Consider the following 24,892-nt stretch of genomic DNA (forward strand, 5'->3'; position numbering starts at 1 on the left):
TAAAAAGCCACAGGAAAGCTATTGGGAAGTGTTTCTTCTAGGAGTGGTTTTCTGTTAAATCCAATATGTGGTGACAGGCGCAGAAAACTGGTGCAGTGTCGACATTCTTTGTGGCCACTTTACTCTCCTCCATCCCCCTACCCAGGCTCACTGTTATATACACTCTGCTTTGGCACAATCTTACAAAAGTTTTGAGTTTTTCTCCCTCCACTAAAATTGGTTTTAAAAAGAGTATTGTGACCGATTTGAAAGTATCTACTCCAATTAAAAGTAGCTTGAATCACAATTAAGTCTACACCTGAGTTATGAAGGTGCTCTAGGCAAAAAAGGGAGGATGAAGATCATATTTGTGTAGTAAGTATATCTGTTTCAGTGAAATTACTACTAAGAAAGTTATATGAAAAAAAGAGATGAACATGAAAATGTTTACTAATCCCATGACTGGCTGCATGCTTAGTCTTTCAGTTGTGTCCAGCTCTCAACCACAAAGGTATATAAACCACAAGCTCACATAGACTGAATTTATTTAACAAGAATAAGAAAAATATTTTTCATCTTTGAAAAAATAAGAATTTTTCTTGTTTGCATTTATTTTTTTATTTTTTGGATTAAAATATTTGATTTACAATGTTGTTAGCTTCAAGTGTACAGCAAAATGATTCAGTTATTCATACATATATATCCATTTTTTCAGGTTCTTTTCCTTTGTGTGTTATTACAAAATACTGAGTATAGCTTCCTAAGCTACAGTAGGTCCTTGTTGATTATCTGTTCTATACATAGTGGTACAAATATATAAATTCTAAACTCCAAATTTATCCCTCTCTGGGCCTCCTTTCAACCATAAGTTTGCCCTCCATGTCTGTAGGTCTGTTTCTTCTTTGCATATAAGTTCATTTGTATCATGTTTTTAGATTCCATATGATAAGCCATGCCATATGATATTTGTCTTTCCCTTCCTTCACTTAGTATGATAATCTCTAAGTCCATCCATTTTGCTGCAAATGGCATTATTTTATTCTTTTATGCCTGAGTATTTTTCCATTGTGTATATATGCATACCATGTCTTTATTCATCTGTCAATGTACATTTAAGTTACTTCCATGTCTTGGCTATTATATATAGTGCTGCAATGAACACTGGGGTGCATGTATATTTTCAAATTCTGGTTTTCTCTGGATATGCCTAGGAGTGGGATTGTAGGATCATATGGTAACTCTATTTCTAGTTTTTTGGGGAACCTCCATACTGTTCTCCCGGAGAAGGCAATGGCACCCCATTCCAGTACTCTTGCCTGGAAAATCCCATGGACAGAGGAGCCTGGTAGGCTGCAGTCCATGGGTTCGCTAGGAGTTGGACACGACTGAGCAACTTCACGTTCACTTTTCACTTTCATGCATTGGAGAAGGAAATGGCAACCCACTCCAGTGTTCTTGCCTGGAGAATCCCAGGGACAGGAGAGCCTGGTGGACTGCCGTCTCTGGGGTCGCACAGAGTCGGACACAACTGAAGCGATTTAGCAGCAGTAGCATACTGTTCTCCATAGAGACTGCACCAATTTACATTCCCACCAACAGTGTAGGAGAGTTCCTCTTTCTCCAAACCCACTCCAACATTTATTGTTTGTAGAATTTTTGATGATGGCCAGCCTGATCAGTGTGAGGTAATATCTCATTGTAGCTTAGATTTGCATTTCTCTAATAATTAGTGATATTGAGCATCTTTTCATGTGCCTGTTAGTCCTCTATCTCTTCTTTGGAAAAACATCTGTTTAGAACTTCTGCCCATTTTTTGATTAGGTTGTTTGTTCTTTTGATATTGAACTATATGAGCTGTTTGTACACTTTAAAAATTAATCCCTTGTTGGTGACATCATTTGCAAATATTTTCTGCCATTCTGCAGCTTGTCTTCTCATTTTGTTTATGGTTACCTTTACTGTACAAAAGCTTTTAACTTTAAATAGGTCCTATTTGGTTTTGTTTTTATTCCCATTACTCTAGGGGATGAATCCCAAAAGATCTTGCTGCAGTATATGTCAAAGAGTGTTCTGCCTATGCTTTCCTTTAAGAGTATTATAGTATCTGGTCTCATCTTTAGGTCTTCAGTCATTTTGATTTTTATGTTTGTGTGTGTGTGTGGTGTTAGACAATGTTCTAATTTCATCTTTTACATGGAGCTGTCCACTTTTCTCAGGACCACTTATTGAAGAGATCATCTTCTCTCCGTTGCATGGACCTGCCTCCTTTTGTCACAGATGAATTGCCCATAGGTGTGCATAGGTTTATTTCTGGACTTTCTATCATGTTCCATTGATCTCTCTGTCTGGTTTTGTGCAAGTGCCATACTATTTCGATGATTGTAGCCTTGTAGTATAATCTGAAGTCAGGGAGTCTGATTCCTCCAGCTCTGTTTTTCTTTCTCAAGATTTCTTTGGCTGTTCCAAGGGGTCTTTTATGTTTCCATGCAAATTAAAACATTTTTGTCCTAGTTCTGTGAAAAATGCCATTTGTAATTTGATAGGGATTACAGTGAAACTGCTGCACTCAATATGCCAACAAATTTGGAAAACTCAGCAGTGGCCACAGGACTGGAAAAGGTCAGTTTTCATTCCAATCCCAAAGAAAGGCAATGCCAAAGAATGCTCAGACTACCACACAATTGCACGCATCTCACACGCTAGTAAAGGAATGCTCAAAATTCTCCAAGCCAGGCTTCAGCAATACGTGAACCGTGAACTTCCACATGTTCAAGCTGGTTTTAGAAAAGGCAGAAGAACCAGAGATCAAATTGCAAAACATCCGCTGGATCATGGAAAAAGCAAGAGAGTTCCAGAAAAACATCTATTTCTGCTTTATTGAGTATGCCAAAGCCTTTGACTGTGTGGATCATAATAAACTGTGGAAAATTCTTCAAGAGATGGGAATACCAGACCACCTGACCTGCCTCTTGAGAAACCTGTATGCAGGTCAGGAAGCAACAGTTAGAACTGGACACAGAACAACAGACTGGTTCCAAATAGGAAAAAGAGTATGTCAAGGCTGTATATTGTCACCCTGCTTATTTAACTTCTATGCAGAGTACATCATGAGAAATGCTGGGCTGGAAGAAGCACAAGTTGGAATCAAGATTTGCTGGGAGAAATACCTCAGATATGCAGATGACACCACCCTTATGGCAGAAAGTGAAGAGGAACTAAAGAGACCTTTGATGAAAGTGAAAGAGGAGAGTGAAAAAGTTGGCTTAAAGCTCAACATTCAGAAAACAAAGATCATGGCATCCGGTCCCATTGCTTCATGGCAAATAGATGGAGAAACAGTGGAAACAGCGGCAGACTTTATTTTTTGGGGCTCCAAAATCACTGCAGATGGTGACTGCAGCCATGAAATTAAAAGACGCTTACTCCTTGGAAGAAAAGTTATGACCAACCTAGATAGCACGTTAAAAAGCAGAGACATTACTTTGCCAACAAAGGTCCGTCTAGTCAAGGCTATGGTTTTTCCAGTGGTCATGTATGGATGTGAGAGTTGGACTGTGAAGAAAGCTGAGCGCTGAAGAATTGATGCTTTTGAACTGTGGTGTTGGAGAAGACTCTTGAGAGTTCCTTGGACTGCAAGGAGGTCCAACCAGTCCATCCTAAAGGAGATCAGTTCTGGGTGTTCCTTGGAAGGACTGTTGCTAAAGCTGAAACTCTAATACTTTGGCCACCTCATGAGAAGAGTTGACTCATTGGAAAAGACTTTGATGCTGGGAGGGATTGGGGGCAAGAGGAGAAGGGGATGACGGAGGATGAGATGGCTGGATGGCATCACTGACTCGATGCACATGAGTTTGAGTAAACTCCAGGAGTTGCTGATGGACAGGGAGGCCTGGCATGCTGTGATTCATGGGGTCGCAAAGAGTCAGACATGACTGAGTGACTGGACTGAACTGAATAGTGAATTTGTAGACTTCCTTGGATAGTATGGTCATTTTAACAATATTGATTCTTCCAATCTGAGAAGATGGTGTAGCTTTCCATCTGATTGTATCACCTTCAATTTTTTTTTATCAGTGACTTACAGTTTTTTTGAGTATAGATCTTTTATCTTCTCAGATAGCTTTCCTCTTAGGTATTTTATTCTTTTTGATGTGATGGTAAGTGGGATTGTTTCCATGGTGTCCCAAGGCTTGTGTTGGCCTACTTGTTGCAGGTCTGGGGCCCAGTTGGTCCCACCCAGAGTAGGGTCTGGCCTGTTGTGGATAGGCTAGGTCCTCAGACTGAGGGGTTGTGATTTTCTTGCATCTGTTATCTGTCCCTCAGTGGGTGAGGCTGGTCTAGAGGCTTATGTAGGCTTCCTGTTTGGAGGGGCCTTGTGAGTGAAGCTGGGTGTTGGCCCTCTGGTGGGGAGGGCCATGTCAAGGGGTGTCTCTAGCGGTGGCTGATGCTGAGAAAGATTGAGGGCAGGAGGAGAAGGAGACGACAGAGGATGAGATGGTTGGATGGCATCATTGAGATGTAGACATGAGTTTAAACAATCGTGAAGGACAGGGAAGCCTGCTGTGCTGCAGTCCATGGAGTTGCAGTCAGACATGACTTAGTGACTGAACAAGATGAGGTGGCTATGAGGTCCTGAAGTCTTTAGGCAGCCTGTCTGCTGATGAGTAGGCTGTGTTCCTACCCTGTTTATTGTTTGGCCTGAGGTGTACAAGCACTGGATCCTATAGGCTGTTGGGTGGGTTCTGGTCTTGGTGCCAAAATGTTGGCCTGGCCTCCATGAGAGCTCATGCCAGTGAAAATTCCCTGAATCTTCTGACCAGTGTCCTTGTCCCCAGAGTGAGCCACAGCTTCCCCCTGCCTCTCCTGGAGACCCTCCAAGACTAGGTAGGTCTAGCCCAGGTTCCTGTAAAGTCACTACTTTTGCCCTGGGTCTTGGTAACACAAGACCCAGGTATGCCCTCCAAGAGTGGAGTCTCTGCTTCCCGCAGTCCGGTGGAGCTCCTGCACTCAAGTCTACCCTCCTCCTAATGCCAGACCCCCAGACTGGGGAGGCTGATGTGGGACTCAGAGCTCTCACTCCTGTGGGAGAGCTTCTGCAACTGTTGTCAGTTTGCAGGTCACCCACCTAGGGGGTATGGGATTTGACTGTGTAGAGAGTGTGCCCCTCCTGCCGTCTTGTTGTGGTTTGTTCTTTATGTCTTTGTGATGTAGAATATCTTTTTTGGTACGTTCCAGTCTTTTTTTTAATCAATGATTGTTTAGCAGTTGTGATTTTGGTCTTCTCATGAGAGGAAGTGATCTCAAAGTCCTTCTATTCCACCATCTTGTCCTGAGCTCCATCTGGACTGATTTTGAAATTGAAAGGTTGAGGAAATACAGCAGAAAATGATATTTGCAGAAGATAGTTTGAAATTGAAAAATTGAGGAAATAAGGCAGAAAAAGATACTTCTTAAGAAGACCACATCTTACTTAAAATAATGATTCTGGGAAAATTTTAATCAGCCATTCAAGTGGAACAATTCCAAAATTCTCTTCTATGAAATTGGTTAAAAATATAACCTTATTTACTGCACAAAAATAATTTTAATATACCAAACTTCTCTCTTTACAGAGCAACCCCTTTAGAGTCAACCACAAAGCTTGAAAATGTAGACCTGTTATATTATCGACATTTCCAAAATGGTCCTGTTTCTAAAACCCTATTGGCCTTAATTAGAATTCTCTCTCCCCATTAGTCCTTTGCTCACCACGATGCATGAATGGCGGGCTATGTGTTACTCCCGGTTTCTGCATCTGTCCACCTGGATTCTATGGAGTCAATTGCGATAAAGGTAACTTCCTAAGAACAAGGTTCTTTTTACTTTTTTTTTTTTTTTTACTGGAGGATAATTGCTTTATAATGTTGTGTTGGTTTCTTCTATACAACAAGGTGAATCAGCCATAAGTACACATTCGTCCCCTCCCCCTTGAACCTCCTTCCCAGCCCTCTAGGTCATCATAGAGCACTTGTTTGAGCTCCCTGTGTTATACAGCAACTTCCCACTAGCTACCTATTTTACATATGGTAATATATATGTTTCAATTAAAAGAAGTATATTTACTATATCATCACTCTTCATAACAGCTTTATAAATAGGGTGTATCACTTCGCTGGTTGCTTTAACATTAACTATAAATTTCAGTGTAGCTTAACACAGTACAAGTTTACATTCACTCACAGAATGCTCCAGCGCAGGAACCTGGTCAGTGGGCAAGGCAGTTCTCCATACAGTGACTCAGGGCCCCAGGCACTGATGATCCTGCTGACAGCTTAGGAGCTCTCTGGTTCCAGCAAAGATTGGAATAGGCACTGCTTAAAAAAAAACAAAAAAAGTCCAAAAGTGACCCACAAAACTTTCAACACACATTCCGTGGATAGGAATTAGCCTCATTACCTACCTGGATGCAAGCAGGAGAAATGTCATTCCTGGTTGGACAGCTATCTCCCTTTATGGGAGGGGAGCATGAAGTTTCATGGACAGTTAGCTACTCCTGGCCCATTGCTGTTTTCGTATGTCCCAAATCAGTTTTATGGGTGAGCTTCTAAAACAATCTCTTCCAAATTGCCTGACCTAGAAGTTCACTGATCACCCATTTAATTCTCTGCTCACAGATCACATCCCTGAGAGCATGGGTCCCTCCTTCCTATGAAGCAGCAGCATAGCCAGATTTTACTCTCAGAAAGTAGATTCAAACATGGCTCTAGAGTAGAATGGTGTGATTCATAGTCTTGCAAGACACCTATCTACTTTGCCTGGTTCACATCTTTTATGGAAAAAAATTAACATCTGTAAAGTGTATGATGGAAAAAAATTAACATCCTTAAAGTGTATGTATTTAATGAAATTATCCTTCTGTCAAAAATGCTAATTGTGTGCATTGTTGTTGTTTGGTTGCTTGGTTGTGTCCGACTCTTTTGCAACCCCATGGACTGTAGCCCACCAGGCTCCTCAGTCCATGAGATTCTCCAGGCAAGAACATTGGAGTGGGTTGCCATTTCCTCCTCCATGGATCTTCCCGACCCAGGGACTGACTCACATATCCTACACGGGCAGCCGGGTTCTTTACCACTGAGCCACCAGAAAAGCCAAGTGCATGAGTAGGGCACTATTTTCTAAAATAAATATTGGATTGGCCAAAATAAAATAATGTGCTTATTTTTGAGAAGTGTCTCTTTAGTGATAATACAGATAGCACCAATTAACATCAAAATGAGCAGCTTTTTTAAAATGAAAGAAAAGCTAAAGGAAGGAGCCCTTAGCATGAGTCAGAATAATCATTATGGTTGTCTGTTATTTTGTGATATGCAAAGTACCTTCATACAATTACCTGACTTTAGTTCTAACAATCTTTTGAGATATGTAAATAATTATTCATCATAGTCCCAGATAAGCAAAATAAAGTTTATAGACCTTGAGTAGTTTGACCCAAATTCACATCCTCCACTGTACCGTGTTGCCACTCAGGCTACCTGTTTCAGAACCCGGTTCCTTTACAAGTGACTCTGAGTAGAGAAACCAATCTCTGTGGGCCATGCTTTTCCCAACTGTAAATAGAAATTAAGCCATTGACCCCTGGTTCCCCCATCTCTAAGCTAACTGAGAGCACATGTTCACATCTCTACCTTTTATTTGTAGGTGGTCTTTGAAAACTATAGCATTGGAATGAAAACAACTTTAAAATTTTATAAAGATTAATCACTAATGACACTGATAATAATAGCCAGTGAGTAAAAAATTCTTTCTTGTGCAGCTTCTTTTCATTTGTCTAAATTTAGCATTCAGCCCTTCTGCTACTTCAGAATTGGGCAGAATTTAATTCTAGAAGCAGAATTAAATTCATATTATCTCAAATTTACTAGGCAATAGAGCCAATCCTTCAGAAATTTGGATGAAGAACAAATGTATTATCCAATTTTAAAAGACCATTTATGAGGCTTATTATTGGTGTAGTATGCACAGTGACTGATAATCAACTATAATGTCTTTTTTATGCCAGGGTGTCTCAACACTGCATGGTCCTGTGAAGGAAAATATCTATGTGTATTCCAGTCCTTTTACATTTGTAATATTTTACCTTTCAGATGAAAGATTTTCCTTCTTGTTAGACTCCAGTAACTTTTTCTTATTCTTTTGGAAAGTCTGTTGAAATTCCACTTGGTCTCACTGGAGATCTGGGAACATTAAAAGAAATAATGTTTTTTTACTATCTCAACCAAAAGATGCATTTATTATCCAGGAGGGAGTATAGAGCTTCTGAAAAATGGTTTAATTACTGGCATGGAACTAGACCTTGGCACTACAGATTCAAAGAAACACTAAAGATTAACTTTCATTGGCTCTTGGGACATCTGTTGTAAATGTTAACGGCTGAGTGGTTAAATACCGGCCCAGCAAACCTTCAGCCCCAGTGAAAGTCCTTTGGTGTCTCTGGCTCATTTTCTTAGTCAAGAATCATCGCACAACAGAGATGGAGAGAAGCAATTATGCAATTATTAAGGGTGTGGCCAGATTCAATATTCAGTTTTGTCACATTTGTAATGTGACACATTTGTAATGTTGGTCACATTCTGTAACTTTTGATTAAACTCCCAGGTTCATTGCATTCTACATGTTAGTAAGGATAGTGTCCAGCGAGATCCAGCAAAGTGGACACAGATCCTGATGTTTTCTCATCTCCTATTATCCCCAGGAGAAACAGGGGCAAGTGGGGAGATAAGACATGCTCACAAAAACAACTGTCCTCTGCTCACTTTGGCAATACATGTGATAACATTGGAACAGGACAGAGAAGATTAGCATGGCCCCTGTGTAAGGATGACAGGCAAACTTGTGAAACATTCCATAATAATTCTAGATTATTACAAAAGGTCCTGCCCTAATATTAGCTTCAGTGGCTCAGATGGTAATTGCCTGCAAGGAGGAGACCTGGGTTCGATCCCTGGGTGGGGAAGATACTACCCTGGAGAAGGATGGGAATGGCTACCCTCTCCAATATTCTTGCCTGGAGAATTCCATGACAGAGGAGGCTGGTGAGCTACAGCCTATGCGGTTGTGAAGTCAGACAGCACTGAGCAACACTTCACTTTCAACAATGTTAGCAGCAAGTAACAAAGGAAGTTCAAAAATCGGATTCTCCTAAATCCTAAATCCTGTCCTCCAGTGCTTTTGTTACCCTCTATGACAGGAAACTTGATTTTGCCAAGGCAAGTACAGCATGGCCTTAAGCTAGGAGATGCTTATGATTTTTAACAAAAGTTTTATCATTTAGGAAGCATGATATTCATAGAATATTTTAGTTGGATTTCATTTCCGCAAAGAAAGCACACACTTAGAACTTTTGGAAATCCTTTCTGATTTTCTTCCTGGACGCTTATTCCAGCTCTCATTCACCTACAGCCAATTTTGGCCTGTTTTATATAGGACAAGAACAAAAAGGCCGTGAAACTGGAATAGCTGAGTTCTTATTTTCATCTCCGTTATAGAATGAGCCAACTTGTCTATTTTTAGATACTTGCTCTCCCCCGTTTTCATTTCTGTCCTCCCTCTATTTTAGGTGCCAGTGAGCAGTGAAACTCCAGAAGCTGACTCTAAAAAGGAGGGTTTAGGATGAACTACCAGCAGTATGATTATCACCTGGAAAATCTAGTTTATTGGACTCCCACAGTCACATACCCACTTTCGTCATCCCTCTAGCTCATGCCACTGCCACTTCCCTGCCTACGGGATCTCATAAAGGGGAATAGGCTGCCCTTTCCTGAATATAATTACTCTTTCTTGCAAATGTCATAAAAACTTTTTTTTTCAAAAATTTCTGTTATATAAGATGCATCTCTGTTCCTCTTAATCAGGAAAAAAGTTGCTTTCTCCTCTGTCCAATCCTAATATTTATGACTTCTCTCCCTTTTATCTGCTCCAAAGAAGGTTTTCTCCTTTTATTCTTCATTCATCTTAAATATTTTCTTGGGTTTATAGCATTCTTTTCCTTTTTAAGAGCATAGATATTTACAATAAAATTAAAAAGATATTTGTTTTTACCCACTGTTGCCTTTTTTCACTAAGAGGCAAACAAACCCCTAGAGGTGGGTCTGGTGTCATGTGTGTGGTATCCTGTTATATTGCCTGAATCTGCAAATGATCAAGCAATTGATTACCACTGCTGTCTGGGTAATATGGCTTATTTTATTAAATAAGTAAATGGGCAAGTAGCAGATGCCTAAGAAGTATCACTTAGCCTTAATGAAATGTTGTTGTTAGATTTAAGTGACTATCTAATGCAATACCCTGTTATTCATTCTAACAGCAAATTGCTCAGCCACCTGCTTTAACGGAGGGACCTGTTTCTACCCTGGAAAGTGTATTTGCCCTCCAGGACTAGAGGGAGAGCAGTGTGAAACAAGTGAGTACTGACCTGCATTGTCTTTGTTTGGGGTGGGGAACATGAGCGGCACCATCTGACCCCTTCATTTTATTGATGAGGAATCTGAAGCCCCGAGACAATGAATAGCTCGTCTAAGGTCTCAGGCCAGGGGTTTCTTTTTACTAGATTCAGCCGCCATCCATTTTGGCTAACAGTGGGGTAGAGGAGAGGCATAGATCAGCTCAGCTGACTCATTAAACACTCTCTGACTCGGTTGTGTCTGGTTTGCGCTCTTCACCATGTTGCACTGTTTCTTGTGGAGAGTTCATAGTTTGAGACTAGAAATGTAGACCAGAGCTTAAGGACAGCTGGAATTTGTTCACTTACCTGCAGGCATAGAGTCTTTTTCCCCCACCTCTGGCTTTCTTCTTTCTGTTCACATTTCCCAACTCACTGCCACATTTCCCAACCAGCCAGAGCCTAGTAATCCATCTCAGAGAAAAAGACAGACTCAAGAAAAAGGAGGGAAGTAAGGTAAAGAGCAATAAAAACAAAAGCATCTAATAGCACACACAACAGCGTGAATGAATTGCACAGATGTTATGCTAAGTAAAAGAAGTTAGACACACAAAAATGCATGCTGGACGATTCCATTTTTATGAAGTTCAAGAACAGGCAAAAGTATTAGGAGATCATAGAAACCAGAATAGTGATTGGGAGCACAATAAAACTTTCTGATGTGCCTAAAATGCTCTGTATCTAGATTGAGGAAGTGTCTCTTAAGTGTTTATTTATGGTTGACAAAAAAAAAATAGTTGATCCATAAACTTAAAATCAATGCACATTATGCCTTCTCTAGATGTTTGTCATGCTGTGATACCAAAAAAAAAAAAAAAAAATACAAATTTAAGGGTGGAATGTGGTAGATAATCATTGTTTTGGGAACCAGGATACCAAACTCTTTGCCCTGGCCCTGTTATCTTCCCATCACTGAAGCTCTCTGCTCAACTCAGAAATGAGCCAACCTCACCCTAGATTGCTCTGTGACCCCAAAAACAGATAACACCAAAGCCTGGCTCAGGAAGAAACAAAAGGAATGTGAGTGAGCATGTCCCTACTTTTCTGGAAGTTCTGGAATACGGCATTTTCACCTCCAGCTGTATTATGTCCATAAAACACCACTGTGTTTGCTCTAGCCATAGTTTCTGAAGTTGTAGTGGGTTCAGAATTAAATAATACTGACTTACTATTTTAACTTTCAACCTCTAATTTATTTGTGGGGATTTTTTCACTTTAATGAGTAATAGCTGAAATGACTATTTTTTTTTATAGAGTTCAAATGAAATACTTCTGAAGTTTTCATAGAACATGTAATTTAATTGTCAGGATGTGGTTTCTGTTCTTGTTAATTACCCTGCCCCGATAAAGATATCTCTGAACTAACTCCCCTCAATTTTCTCCACACACTTACACTCAGACTTTGTGTACTTAATTGGTTCATGTTTATGAATCTTTGTTCATGGGTTCCTTTCTCTTCATGGACATATGCTCTTTCATGCCCTTAGGTTTATGACCTTTCCATTGGCAGAGATAATGTTTTCTACTCTTTTTTTTTCCCTAATTGCACCAAAAATGTGGGCCTTTGAAAGTTCTTGATTATTGCCATTACAAGTTATACTCAAATCCTTTTAGGAAATTTTTTTTTCTATCGCCAGAACCATATTACCAGGAAAAATTAAAATCGGCCTTGTATTGAAAAGTGCCTATAGTGTAATAGAGACAAAAAGTTGAATTATATATCTTATTTTTAACATGAGACATAATTCACATACATAAAATTATTTTAAAGCATACAATTGATATTGATTATATTCACAAAGTTGTACAGCATCTACTTCTAGAACATGTTACCATCCCCCAAAGAAACCCTATTCCCATCAGCAGTCACTCCTCATGGTCCTCACCCCAAACCCCTGGAATCCACTAATGTACTTAGATATTGGATATTTCATATAAATAGAATTATACAATATGTGGCCTGCTATGTCTGACTTCTTTCACTTAGCATATTTTCAAGGTTCACCTCTATTGTTACATATATCATTACTTCCTTTTACTTGCTAAATAATATTCCATTGTGTGGATATATCAACGACATTTGGTTTATCCATCCATCAGCTGATGGGCACCTGGGCTGTCCCCACTTTAGGGCTACTGCAAACAGTAGTGCTGCTATGAATATTTGTGTACGAGTTTTTGTGTGAACATGTTTTCAGTTCTCCTGAGTATTCCTAGGAGTGGAATTGCTAGACTATGTGTTAACTCTTTAATTTTTTGAGGAACTGCCAAACTATTTTTCAAAGTGGTTGTACCATTTTACATTCCCACCAGCAATGTACAAGGGTTCCAATTTCTCCATATCCTTACCAGTATTTGTTATTGTCTCTCTTTTTTTTTAGATAAAATATGTATTCTGATGCTATTATCATTTCCCCTGGCCTCTATCAAAGTTGATGGCTTCTCAAACTTCATTCTGACTTGATTGTGAGATATACTTGCAGGTTAACAAACAAGACTATGGTTAGAAGTATCTGGATATTTGTACATATGTTTTTCTTGTTCTTTAAGGTTCATAAACTTTATAAGATTCCTTAATGAGCCTTCAGTTTAAAAAACCAAATTATATGGTACCAAAAGTGGGTTTTTTAATACCTTAATGGGTTTTATTATTGTAATCTATATAAAATGTTTGCCATAAAAAATTAGAATATTGGATAAAACAGTTAAAAATCACTTGTAAAATTCTAAGACTCAGAGATGGTGGTTGTTGGCACTTACGGTAAACCACGTTCATCTTTTCTCTATGTGAAGGATAGTCACAGATTTACCTCCCAGTCTGATGGGTGGAGGAAGTTTAATATCTTTATTTTGTCAATACCTTATCTCACTGTCCTCACTGGTTATAGCTAAAATTTGAATTGTTTAGAATTAGTCAAATCTATTTGTCTTCAGGCAGTGCTTAGTCTCATTTGGGTAAAAATGTGTGATTTCTCACATTGACTCAGGGTTCCACTATCCAATGATAAGAATTTGTTCACAATATAGTTTTAGGAAAAGAAAGTCAATAATAAAGACATTTATAGAATTCTGAACTTTAAAACAGTCATCCCTTCATGATATTTTGGTTCCATGAGGTTTGATCTAGGAATGGCCTTCTAATAGTCACCTGCAAAGAGATTTCTGTTCTGTGATAACCAAGAGAGAACATCTTCCCTGTTGGCTGCAGTAAGCCTCAGGGTCCTCACTTCCCTCTTGCCAAGGGAACAAAAACATCCTTGGGGACAATGAAAAGATTGTCTCTATCAGCCATTCTCTCCATTCTCTCTGTATACTAAGTTCACATCTCCTGGAATATGGGGAACCTTGGACCCCCCAAGTAGTTCACAATATATCCTCTATCTTTTCTGCCATTTAATTATTGTCCCACATCTTGCTTAGTTGAAAAACCCCAGTACATTGCAAAGTATCCAATTTTGAGCATATGATGGGATCAGATGTTCCTTTGACACAAATGGAAATTCAGAGTTAGATATTCCTTTCCTTAAATTGAAGTTGGATCTTGACCACAGAGTAAGTGCTATTCTTTGTGTCCAAACCTAGCAAAAAGGGTTCTTTTGGATTTTAATGGTTGATAGAAAGGTGGCATTCAAGTATTAAGGTTGTTTTAACACCTTTCTGTGAAACATCCCTGTGTCAGAAAAGCCTACAGCTCTAATGGCATTTCAATTTTCTGAGAGACACTAACATCTCAATTGTCTCTCTAATCTCCACAGTGAGATTTATATGTGAGGAAAGTCATTTTGGATAAATAAAAGAAAGTGTTTTTAGCAAAATGATTTTCATATGGGATTCACTACATGTCTGTCAAGCATAATGCTTACCCAGAAAAAACTTCAGCCTCAGGATGGCAAATTCTAGATTGCAAATGCATAGAAGTAAGAAAGAAGAAAAATATGATTTTTACATCTATATCCAGCTCTAAAATCCTGGGATGCAGAGATCTGTGAAAATATCAGCACTCCTCATTTGGCACAGAGATAAAGCATGAAGTATTCTTAGGATCTGAGACATTCCAGGAAAATGCCCAAGTGTGGAATCAAGGACTTTGTGTGCCCCACCTCATGTCCTTCTCAGCCAGCCTTTCCCTCCATCACTGCGATGACCTAATCTGTACAAACACAGTCTGATTGCACCTGAGCTGAGCCACACGTCTCTCGCTTCCCACCAGAGACCCTGAGTACTGAATATAAATAAAAATAAATAAATAAATAAATATATATATATATATATATATATATATATATAAAATCACAACAAACTGTGGAAAATTCTTAAAGAGATGGGAATACCAGAACACTTTACCTGCCTCCTGAGAAACCTATATGTAGGTCAAGAAACAACAGTTAGAACCGGATATGGAACAACAGACTGGTTCCAAATTGGGAAAGGAGTCCGTCAAGGCTATATATTGTCACCCTGCTTATTTAACTTATATGCAGAGTACATCATGAGAAATGCTGGGCTGGAAGAAGCACAAGCTGGAATCAAGATTGCCGGGAGAAATATCAATCACCTCAGATGTGCAGATGACACCATCCTTATGGCAGAAAGTGAAAAGGAACTCAAAAGCCTCTTGATGAAAGTGAAAGAGGAGGGTGGAAAAAGTTGGCTTTTAAAATTCAACATTCAAAAAATGAAGATCATAGCATCCAGTCCCATCGCTTCATGGCAAATAGATGGGGAAACAATGGAAACAGTGAGAGACTTTATTTTCTTGGGCTCCAAAATCACTGCAGATGGTCACCACAGCCATGAAATTAAAAGACACTTGCTCCTTGGAAGAAAAGCTATGACAAACCTAGGCAGCATATTAAAAAGCAGAGACATTACTTTGCCAACAAAGATCTGTATGGTCAGTGCTATAGTTTTCAAGGAGTTGTGTATGGATGTGAGAATTGAACCATAAAGAAAACTGAGCGCTGAAGAACTGATGAACTATGGTGTTGGAGAAGACTCTTGAGAGTCAGACATGACTGAGCAACTGCACATGTATACAGATTATACGTATATAATCTGTAGTCACAGACTAGAAATTCAAGAAAGTGATTCCATGGGGTGACCTTTGGTCAGTGGACACTGGTGCAGATGAATAAACACTCCCCTCTCTCTCCCTTCAGGCAACTTGAAGGAGCAGTCCATCTACCTGACTCCTCAGAAAGATGCTGCAGAATAGAGCCCAGTTGCTGTAGTGATGAACAACCTACAAACATACTTTTGTGTTGGCTTTTTCTCTTCTGCTGTTGACTCTCCCTGCCCTCTATTCCTCATCCCAAGGATCACTTCCCCGAATAAACTCTGCAGGCAGGTCCTGATTTCTGGAGAATCCTAGGCTAAGACAGAAGTCATCGTGTCCAGGTATAGGCCTGCTTTCAGAAATAGTGACATACAAAAATCAGAACTCAGAGGAAAGATCACTTAGGGGGCTATCCATATCTTCACTTTCAATATATCTTGAATTACAAGTTTTTATGAATCAGATAAAACATTGTTTGTCAAAAAAGTGATATAAATACAGCATTTGAACAATACTCATTGTGGAAGATTCATATCCAAAATTATAAAATATGAGCCTATTTGTCCCCAAAACGAAGCTCAAACAGTAACAAAGCCAGGGTTGATCCGAAATAAGTGGAAATAACTGCCACTTAAAAGCCTTGATCCTCTCAAAGCCTTGCGATTCCTTTGAAAAAAATGTAATTGCCTCTGAAAGGAGAACAGAGTTCCTTGCTTATTTGCATTCTTCTATTTCAGGCAAATGCCCACAGCCCTGTCGAAATGGAGGTAAATGCATTGGTAAAAACAAATGCAAGTGCTCCAAAGGTTACCAAGGAGACCTCTGTTCAAAGCGTAAGTACCCTGTACACACAGCCGACCTGTGTTATGGGGTAGTTAAACTAGCAGGGATCTCTTCTCTCTTACTTCCTAACTTCTGTACCTGCTGCATGTTGCCAGGGCATCACAATTAACCTTTCTTCACTGACATTTATGTTTCTTGAGGTAGACCAAAGACATATGAAATCCATGCATGTAAAAAAAAAAAACTTAGACACATTTGCACACACCACCAAACTTTTTAACTATTAGGAGTTTTCTTAAGGAAGATAAACTTCCATTGCCTGGCAGTTTCAAAGTCCTCCGAGTGTCTTTTGTCACTGAGAAACATCAAGTCTAGCTCACTTCCAGGACTGACTCAAAAGAGTCCAAAACTGACTTCTAGCTGGAGACTGACTTAGAAAAACACATGAAGGGATGAAGCCAAAACTAACACATTCGAAAGAACTGCGGGGAAGATAGCTGCGTAATTCTGTTAACCGGTGAAAGCTCAGGAAACTTTCTATTTATCTCCTTTGACTCTAGCTGTCTGCAAACCTGGCTGCGGCACACATGGAACCTGCCACGAACCCAACAAATGCCAGTGTCGGGAAGGCTGGCATGGGAGACACTGCAATAAAAGTGAGTGTGAACTGTCTGGGGAGCCAGACTCTTGCACGTCTATTCCCTGGCTCCAAAGGCCAGGACAGACAAGCCATAACTCAGCTCTGCTTTCCGTTGCATAAAACCAACTTCTCCTCCTCTTCCTGCTCTCTCCACTGGTCCCCACTACCACCAGAACTCTCTAAGCTTTAGAGTGTAGAGGAAAGAAAGCATCGCTGTAAAATACCACCACATCTGTAAAATATCACCACAAATATTTTCCAGGTTAAATTAGTATTCCAGGTTGGTTTGGTAATATGGTATGTTAACTATGATAGAAATGAATAAAAGTAAGATTTCTAAATCAAATGTAGATCAGTAGCTACAAAGTTCTCATGTTATCGTTCAGGATTGATCAAGGAGCATTAGAACATGAGTTTGCTGTGTAAAATCTTTACACTGTGTTGGTTTTGGGATGCTTTAAATAGGTTCTTTCAAGGGAGAGAAAAGGTCTGTGAAGTACAGGAGAGATGTTAACATGGAGTTGTATTTTTTTTCACATTTACTGACCACCAAAAATGGACTATCTCTCCGGGAGTTGGTGATGGACAGGGAGGCCTGGCGTGCTGCGATTCATGGGGTCGCAAAGAGTTGGACACGACTGAGCAACTGATCTGATCTGATCTGATAAGATAATAAACCACTGGTCTATTTTATACACAAAATGAAAGTTAAAGTTGCTAAATTCAATCATTCTGTTTTGATTGATATCGTCTCTGTGCTAAACATGAATCCAGGCACTGGAAACATACCAGTGAACAGACAGAAAAGATCCTTCCTGGTGGTGCCCAGAATCAAGAGAGAGGGGTAGTCGATCAGCAAGTGAAGGAAACAAATAATGCATTTCTGCAGTTTCATCCTGCAGCTTGAACTCTAACTGCTGAGGATGGACCCACTGGCTACTTTCTGTGGGCAAAGGAAGGCTTCATTCAGTCATGCAGCTCCCTTGATTAATACAAGTCCAGATTGTGCCTATCAAGTTGTTTCCAAAATAATGTACACAAAGTGAACAGATCACTTTCATATCAGGTGTTTTTCTAATGGTCTCCAAAGGGTGATGCATATAGCCCAGTGAGTGTGGAATAATCATCTGGGGTGCTAAGGGAAAATATTAGTTCGAAGACATTTAAAAAAATATTTTATGTTCTTTTATTACATTTATGTAGAAATTTTATATGTATAGTTATATATCTCAATCTCTAATTCCTACTTTTTGTACATATTTTATAACACACATTGTACTATTCTGATATGTATAAAACCAGTTATGTGTAGCTTTACATGTTTGTTTGTTTTAAAGTATATTGGTGTCTGGCCTAGGCTACACTGAGCCATTGAGCTGAGTCTTTTTTCCACCATTGCCTTGGCTGGATGGTAGGTTGAATTGGCTTCAGGTGGACATAGCTTAACAAAAAGTGGATTCCTCTGGAAAATGGCTCGTTTACCCAGGTGGAAATGATGGAATGGTACCAAATGGGGCAGAAGGGGACCTTCCTTCAGGTAAAAGACCTATAGACAATTAACCATTCCAAGAAGGCAAGTGAGAGGCCCTCATGCGTGCAGTTTAGGTGAGCAGTTCTGACAGGTCTCCCAGCCCCAGTAGCACTCTCACTTGTAGACTTTGCTGCTGAAAGCTTTTGTCATCTCTGCCGCCTTCAGATTCAGCCATGCATTTCAGATTCAGCCATGCATGTCAAGAAGATGCCTTGGTGCTTGATTAAAATGCAAGCAGGTTTTACAGGAGAGGCCCCCCAGCCATTTTGTACAGTGGCTGAGAGAATCAGGCTGAAAGAATGAGGTTAATTTTGCTTAAAAGGAGATGACAAGGAAGCTGTGAGGCAGAGAGTTCTGCTAAGAACAGATTTCCAGTGAGGCGACACATTGGGAGGTCCCAGGCACCCAGACATCCTAGATGGGAGGAGGACACTGGAGACAGACTTCCTGGCTCAGGCTCTGCCTCACCAGGGAGGTTTGGGCTTCATGGGTGGCAGGGTGAGCAGCAGGGTAGGGATTGTTGGCTCATTGTCTTGGCCGGTCCATGAGCTACTAGCCTACATGCTGACAATTCAAAGAAAAGCATTCAGGAACAAAGCATTCTGTTCTCAGCAGTTACTTAACGGCATGCTTGCATTTAAAAACCACAGGGAACAAATGAAATGCCAAACTTGACTCTAATGCACAGGAAGATGGAGGCAGATTTTTAACTGCTGATCAGTTTTAGGAAATCAGCAGAAGTGAGTCAGTGATCCAGGCATCTTCAGAAGTTCATAAGTAAGGAGAAAAGAAGTCTTGAGTTGTGTAACTCACAACTCACATTGTATTATTGTGTTATACTCCTCTTACGATGAACTGGAAATGCTATCAGTAGACACCCATCTTGACCAAGGCTCACAAAAGCCCACTGAGAAGGAGGCAGTTCAAATCCTAACCCTTCTCTAATATATGTACTGGTGTACTTTTTTTTAAACACTTCTCTTTTCCTGAATTCTTTTAGATTGATTCATTTTTTTAAAACTTTCTATTTTGTATTGGGGTATAGCCAATTAATAAACAATGTTGTGATAGTTTCAGGTGGATAGCAAAGGGACTCTGCTACACATAAATGTAGCCATTCTCCCCCAAACTCACCTTCCATCCAGGCTGCCATATAACATTGAGCAGAGTTCCCTGTGTTATGCAGGCCTTGTTGGTTGTCCATTTCAAACATAGCAGTGTGTACATGTTCATCCCAAACTCCCTAGCTATCCCTTCTACCCATCCTTCTCCTTCACCCCCTGCAACCAGAAGTTCATTCTCTAGGTCTATGAGTCTCTTTCTTTTTTTAAGTAAATTTGTTTGTATCATTTCTTTTTAGATTCCACATATAAGGGATCTCATACAATAATTCACCTTCTCTGTCTGACTTATGGAAGTCTTTAATTCTTATAAAATTCATATTTTGTGTAAATGCAATAGCCATGCCTAATCATGTGATCTTTATGAAGAATGGGAGTTGTTATTATTGAACTGCTGCTGCTGCTACTGCTAAGTCACTTCAGTCGTGTCCGACTCTGTGCGATCCCATAGATGGCAGCCCACCAGGCTCCCCCGTCCCTGGGATTCTCCAGGCAAGAACACTGGAGTGGGTTGCCATTTCCTTCTCCAATGTGTGAAAGTGAAAAGTGAAAGTGAAGTCGCTCAGTCGTGTCCGACTCTTCGAGACCCCATGGACTGCAGTTCAATAATAATGGAGATTGGTTTTGCAAGGCAATGAAAGGATCAATGACAACGTTCTCTGCAGAAAGCACTCCTGCAATGAGACCTCAGTGCTTAATCCTTACGAGCCTTTGGATGGAGAACATCCTTCCATTCAATAACATTCATCCCAAGTTTGCTTCATGCGTGTCATGACCAAAATATATAGTGAATCAGAGATTCAATGGAAGCCAGATTTGATGGAGTTAGTAAAATGAATTTCTTTTAAAAGAGATCTTGAACCTGTAACATCTCATCATTCAGGTAGCTTTTTGTGGTCACTGTGGTCTTTCACTCTGGGTTGGAAAGGGAAAATGGATTTTATTTGAATGGTGAATAATGAATCTGAAGAGCTTGTTTTTGTAGTTTCTTTTCTTTTAAGCTGTGAATAATTTTGCAGGGTATGGAGCCAGCCTCCTGCATACCCTGAGGCCAGCAGGCGCCCAGCTCAGGCAGCACACGCCTTCAGTTAAAAAGGCCGAGGAGCGGCAGGACCCACCTGAATCCAATTACATCTGGTGAACTCCGACATCTGAAACATTTTAAGTTACACCAAGTTCATAGCCTTTGTTAACCTTTCATGTGTTGAATGTTCAAGTAATGTTTATTACAGTTAAGAATACTGGCCTGAATTTTATTAGCTTCATTATAAATCACTGAGCTGATATTTACTCTTCCTTTTAAGTTTTCTAAGTACAGCTGTAGCATGATGGTATAGATTTTCTTGTTTCGGTGCTTTGGGACCAACTTTATGTTATGTCAGTTGTTCAGGTTAAATTTTTGTCTTTTCAGTGTGTACTTGGCAGATAATTTCCAAAAGTACAATGCATTCACGGTATTGAGAGGCTGGGCAACATTAGAGAAGATAAATGGAATAAAAATGCATAAATCACAAGGGTTTGGATGAAGCAGTTAAAAGTGCTGAAGTCTTCGCATTTCAATTTATTTTGTCATGTATTTAGACACTTGTTACATTTTTTGAATTCCCCTTAAACTCATAATACATTTTACCTTACCATGACCTTACCATGATTCCAGAGAATTCAGTATTAAAAAAGAGCGAGAAAGAAATAACACTGTGGTAGTGACATTTAATGATATAATATATTGTAAACACAATAAAATAGGGAATATATGTATGAACTGTTGGCATTGGCTTGAAGCAATATAATATATTGTAAACAAAACACAGCTCTTACATAAACATTTTATACTGTTTGTATAAAATAAAGATGCTGCTTTAGTTTTCTGAGTGTGGTATGGAGTGGTCTTTGCATGTGCTAGTTTATGGAAATAAAGTTGGTTGCAATTGAATAGAAGTTAAAACTTTGCAATATCATAAAAAAGAGAAGATATTCTTTCCCTGACTCTGGACTAGCTCTCCAGCCCCATCTTTCCCTCCCAGTTCTGCCTCTGCTTCAGCCAGGCCACCCTACACTCCTCTGTTGTCAGAGCCTGCAACACTCCTATTTATGTCAGCTCCCAGCTTGTTGTCATTTCTTTCAAGAAATCTTCTCTAACTAGACCATGTTAAATATCCCATTAGTGAAGACTTTCTAATGGTGTGAAAATATTACAAATGAAAGTGTTACCAACTAGGAATGTAAATTGATGCAGCCACTGTGGAAAACCGTATGGAGATTCTTTAAAAAACTAAAATAGAGTTACCATATGATCCCACAATCCCACTCCTGGACACATATCTGGAGAAAACTGTAATTCAAAAAGGTATATGCATTTTAGCATTCATAGCAGCGCTATTTATAATACCTAAGGCATGGAGACAACCTAAATGTCCATCAGCAGGTGAAAGGATAAAGAAGATGTGGGATACACAGTGGAATATTAGCCATAAAAGGAATGAGGTAATGCTATTTGCAGCTACATGGATAGACCTAGAGATCATTATACTGAGTGAAGTAAATCAGACAAAGATAAACAGTGATATTTCTTATATGGAGAATCTAAAAAGGTACAAATGAACTTATTTACAAAATAGAAATGTAGTCCGAGATGTAGAAAATTAACTTATGGTAACAAAGGGGGAAATATGGGGAAGGATAAACTGGGAGATTGGGATAGACATATACACACTATAATATATAAAACAGATAACTAATAGAAACCCACTGTACAGTACAGGGAACTCTACTCAGCACTCTATAATGATCTATATGGGAAAAGAACTGGAAAAAAAGTGTATGTATGTGTGTCGCTGGGTTGCTTTGCTGTGCAGTGGAAACTGGCATGACATTGAAAATCAACTGTACTCCAATAAAAATTAATTTAAAAAAGTAGCCAACAAGGACCTACAGTATAGCACAGGAACACTGCTCAATATTTTGTGATAACCTCAATGGGAAAACAGTTTGAAAAAGAATAGATACATGTATATGCTTAACTGAATCGCTCTATGGTACACCTGAAACCAACACCACATTATTAATCAACTATGCTCCAGCATAAAATAAAAATTTAAACAAGGAACATGTGGTATGCAATGGAATATTACTCAGCCATAAAAAGAGTGAAACAATGCCATTTGCAGCAACATGGATGCACCTGGAGATTATCATACTAATGAAGTCAGAGAAGACGAATACCACACTATATCACTCATGTGGAATCTAAAGTATGAGACAAATGAACTTATCTACAAAACAGAAACAGACTCACAGACATAACACATTTGTTTGCCAAAGGGGAAAGGTGGTGGAGGAGTGATAAATTAGGAGTTTGAGATTAGCAGATACACACTACCATATATTAAACAGATAAACAATGGTCCTACTATATAACACAGGGAACCAAATATCCTGTAATAAACTATCCAAAAATAGTTTGAAAAAGAATATATATATAAACTGAATCATTTTGCTATATATCAGAAACTACCATACATTGTAATTCAACCATACTTCAATTTTTTTTAAGTGCTGCCATTTATTAAGAACATGGTATGGGGAGGGAGGAGGATTCAGGACGGGGAACACATGTATACCTGTGACGGATTCATTTTGATATTTGGCAAAACTAATACAATTTGTAAAGTTTAAAAATAAAAATAAAATTAAAAAAAAAAAACATATTGGTTCCCAAGAATATGAAATGTGTTATCTTACAATCCTATGAGGCAGGTATCATTATGCAATTTTGCATAGAAGAAAACCAAATCATGGAGACAGGAAGTGATTTACCCAAGACTACACATAATAGGGATGGGCTTGAATTCATGCCACTTGCCTCTGAAGCCCCAATACTGTGCTCTTCTTATTTTCTCAGCAAATACAGCAGAACACAAAACTCTACAAATCCTAGGTAGCAACTTTTCAACCAATTATTCGCCTCATTCTCCCAATGGGATGTGGACCTTATTTTATAGATAAAGTTCACAAGCTTTCTTACACTGGACAGTGACATAATCAGTTGTGTGATTTAGGGAAGTGACATGTGTTCCGGGAAGAGATGAAGGGAGAGGCTGCAAGCAGAGTGATCACATCCTGCGGAGGTGATTGACCAGCAGTCTTCCTCCTCCAACTAGCCAGAGCCCAGTGTCAGCCTATGCTCACAAAGACTTGGCAAAGCAGACCAGGATCCAGGAAATCCTAATATAAGAACTGGCTTATTTATTAAAGACTTCTAAATAAAAGTCCAGATGCACGATTAGGAGTATCTAAGAGGCAGCAGAAAGTTAATTTTGGGAATAGGATAATAATAATAATAATAATAGTTGACACTTACATAGTGCTTAGTTTATTCCAAACACTTTACTTGTATTAACTCATAATGAATAATAGAGTTGCAAGGAAGCTGGACTGAAGCGTGGTGACAAACTGCAAGTCTAGGTTAGTCATCTCCAAACCATTTTGACTGCACACTCCAGCAGAAATTTTTGAGTTCATAGTCCTACGCGTGTGTGCATGCTAAGTCGCTTCATATGTATCCGACTCTTTGTGACCCTATGAATCATAGCCCACCAGGCTCTTCTGTTCATGGAATTCTCCAGGCAAGAATATTGCAGTGGGTTGCCATGCCCTCCTCTGAACACACGTCTCAAGTCTCCTGCAGGAGATTCTTTATCCTAGACAGGGGTTTCTTTATCACTAGTGCCGTCTGGGAAGGCCCTCATAGTCCTGTATATGACCATTATTTATTTACATGTATAACTGTACCACTGTGTACATTATAAAAGCCAGAAGTGTTAAAAGGAAGAGGTAAACCCTACATTGTTGGTGGAAATGTAAGCTGGAGGTTTACATTTTGGTATGGAGGTTTCTCAGAAAACTAAAAATAGAATTTCCATATGATCCAGAAATCCCATTCCTGGACATATTATCTGGAAAAAACTATAATTCAAAAAGATTCATACACCCTTCAAGAGAAATCTATTGCTTAAGAAGGTGTTTTTTAAACAAACAGAAGAACTCTATTTCACAATTTTAAAACCTTGGAAGAAACAGTTCTTAGAAGAATTAAACATTTAAAACTTGTTCTGAAGCGCTTTTACTCTTCTCTCCCAGAGTCTAACATATGAAAGGATCGTTTGTTTTGGTCAGAAATATATTTCATGTTCACAGCAGCACTATTCACAATAGCCAAGACATGGAAAAAACCTAAATGTCCATCAACAGATGAATGGATAAAGAAGATATGGTACATATATATAGTGGGATACTATTCCACCAT

At 39.2% G+C, this 24,892-nt stretch overlaps 1 protein-coding gene and 1 non-coding gene across 3 annotated transcripts in view; both read left to right on the top strand.

Annotated features, from left to right (window-relative positions):
* Positions 1 to 21,455, top strand: part of WIF1 (WNT inhibitory factor 1) — a 92,273-nt gene extending 70,818 nt beyond the window's left edge. For both annotated transcript variants that reach the window (NM_001075996.1, XM_005206638.5), the window contains 5 exons: positions 5,716 to 5,811; positions 10,322 to 10,417; positions 16,250 to 16,345; positions 16,856 to 16,951; positions 20,607 to 21,455. In NM_001075996.1, coding sequence (NP_001069464.1) covers positions 5,716 to 5,811; positions 10,322 to 10,417; positions 16,250 to 16,345; positions 16,856 to 16,951; positions 20,607 to 20,728 — 506 coding nt within the window. In that variant the 3' untranslated portion in view covers positions 20,729 to 21,455. The remainder of the gene's footprint in view (positions 1 to 5,715; positions 5,812 to 10,321; positions 10,418 to 16,249; positions 16,346 to 16,855; positions 16,952 to 20,606) is intronic.
* On the top strand, positions 8,759 to 8,870 carry LOC112446919 (U6 spliceosomal RNA). Its single transcript, XR_003034993.1, has one exon. It is a non-coding gene; the product is annotated as a U6 spliceosomal RNA (small nuclear RNA).
* Positions 21,456 to 24,892: the final 3,437 nt, after the last annotated feature.

Source organism: Bos taurus, chromosome 5 (genome assembly GCF_002263795.3).
Source record: "Bos taurus isolate L1 Dominette 01449 registration number 42190680 breed Hereford chromosome 5, ARS-UCD2.0, whole genome shotgun sequence".
Lineage (NCBI taxonomy): Eukaryota > Metazoa > Chordata > Mammalia > Artiodactyla > Bovidae > Bos > Bos taurus.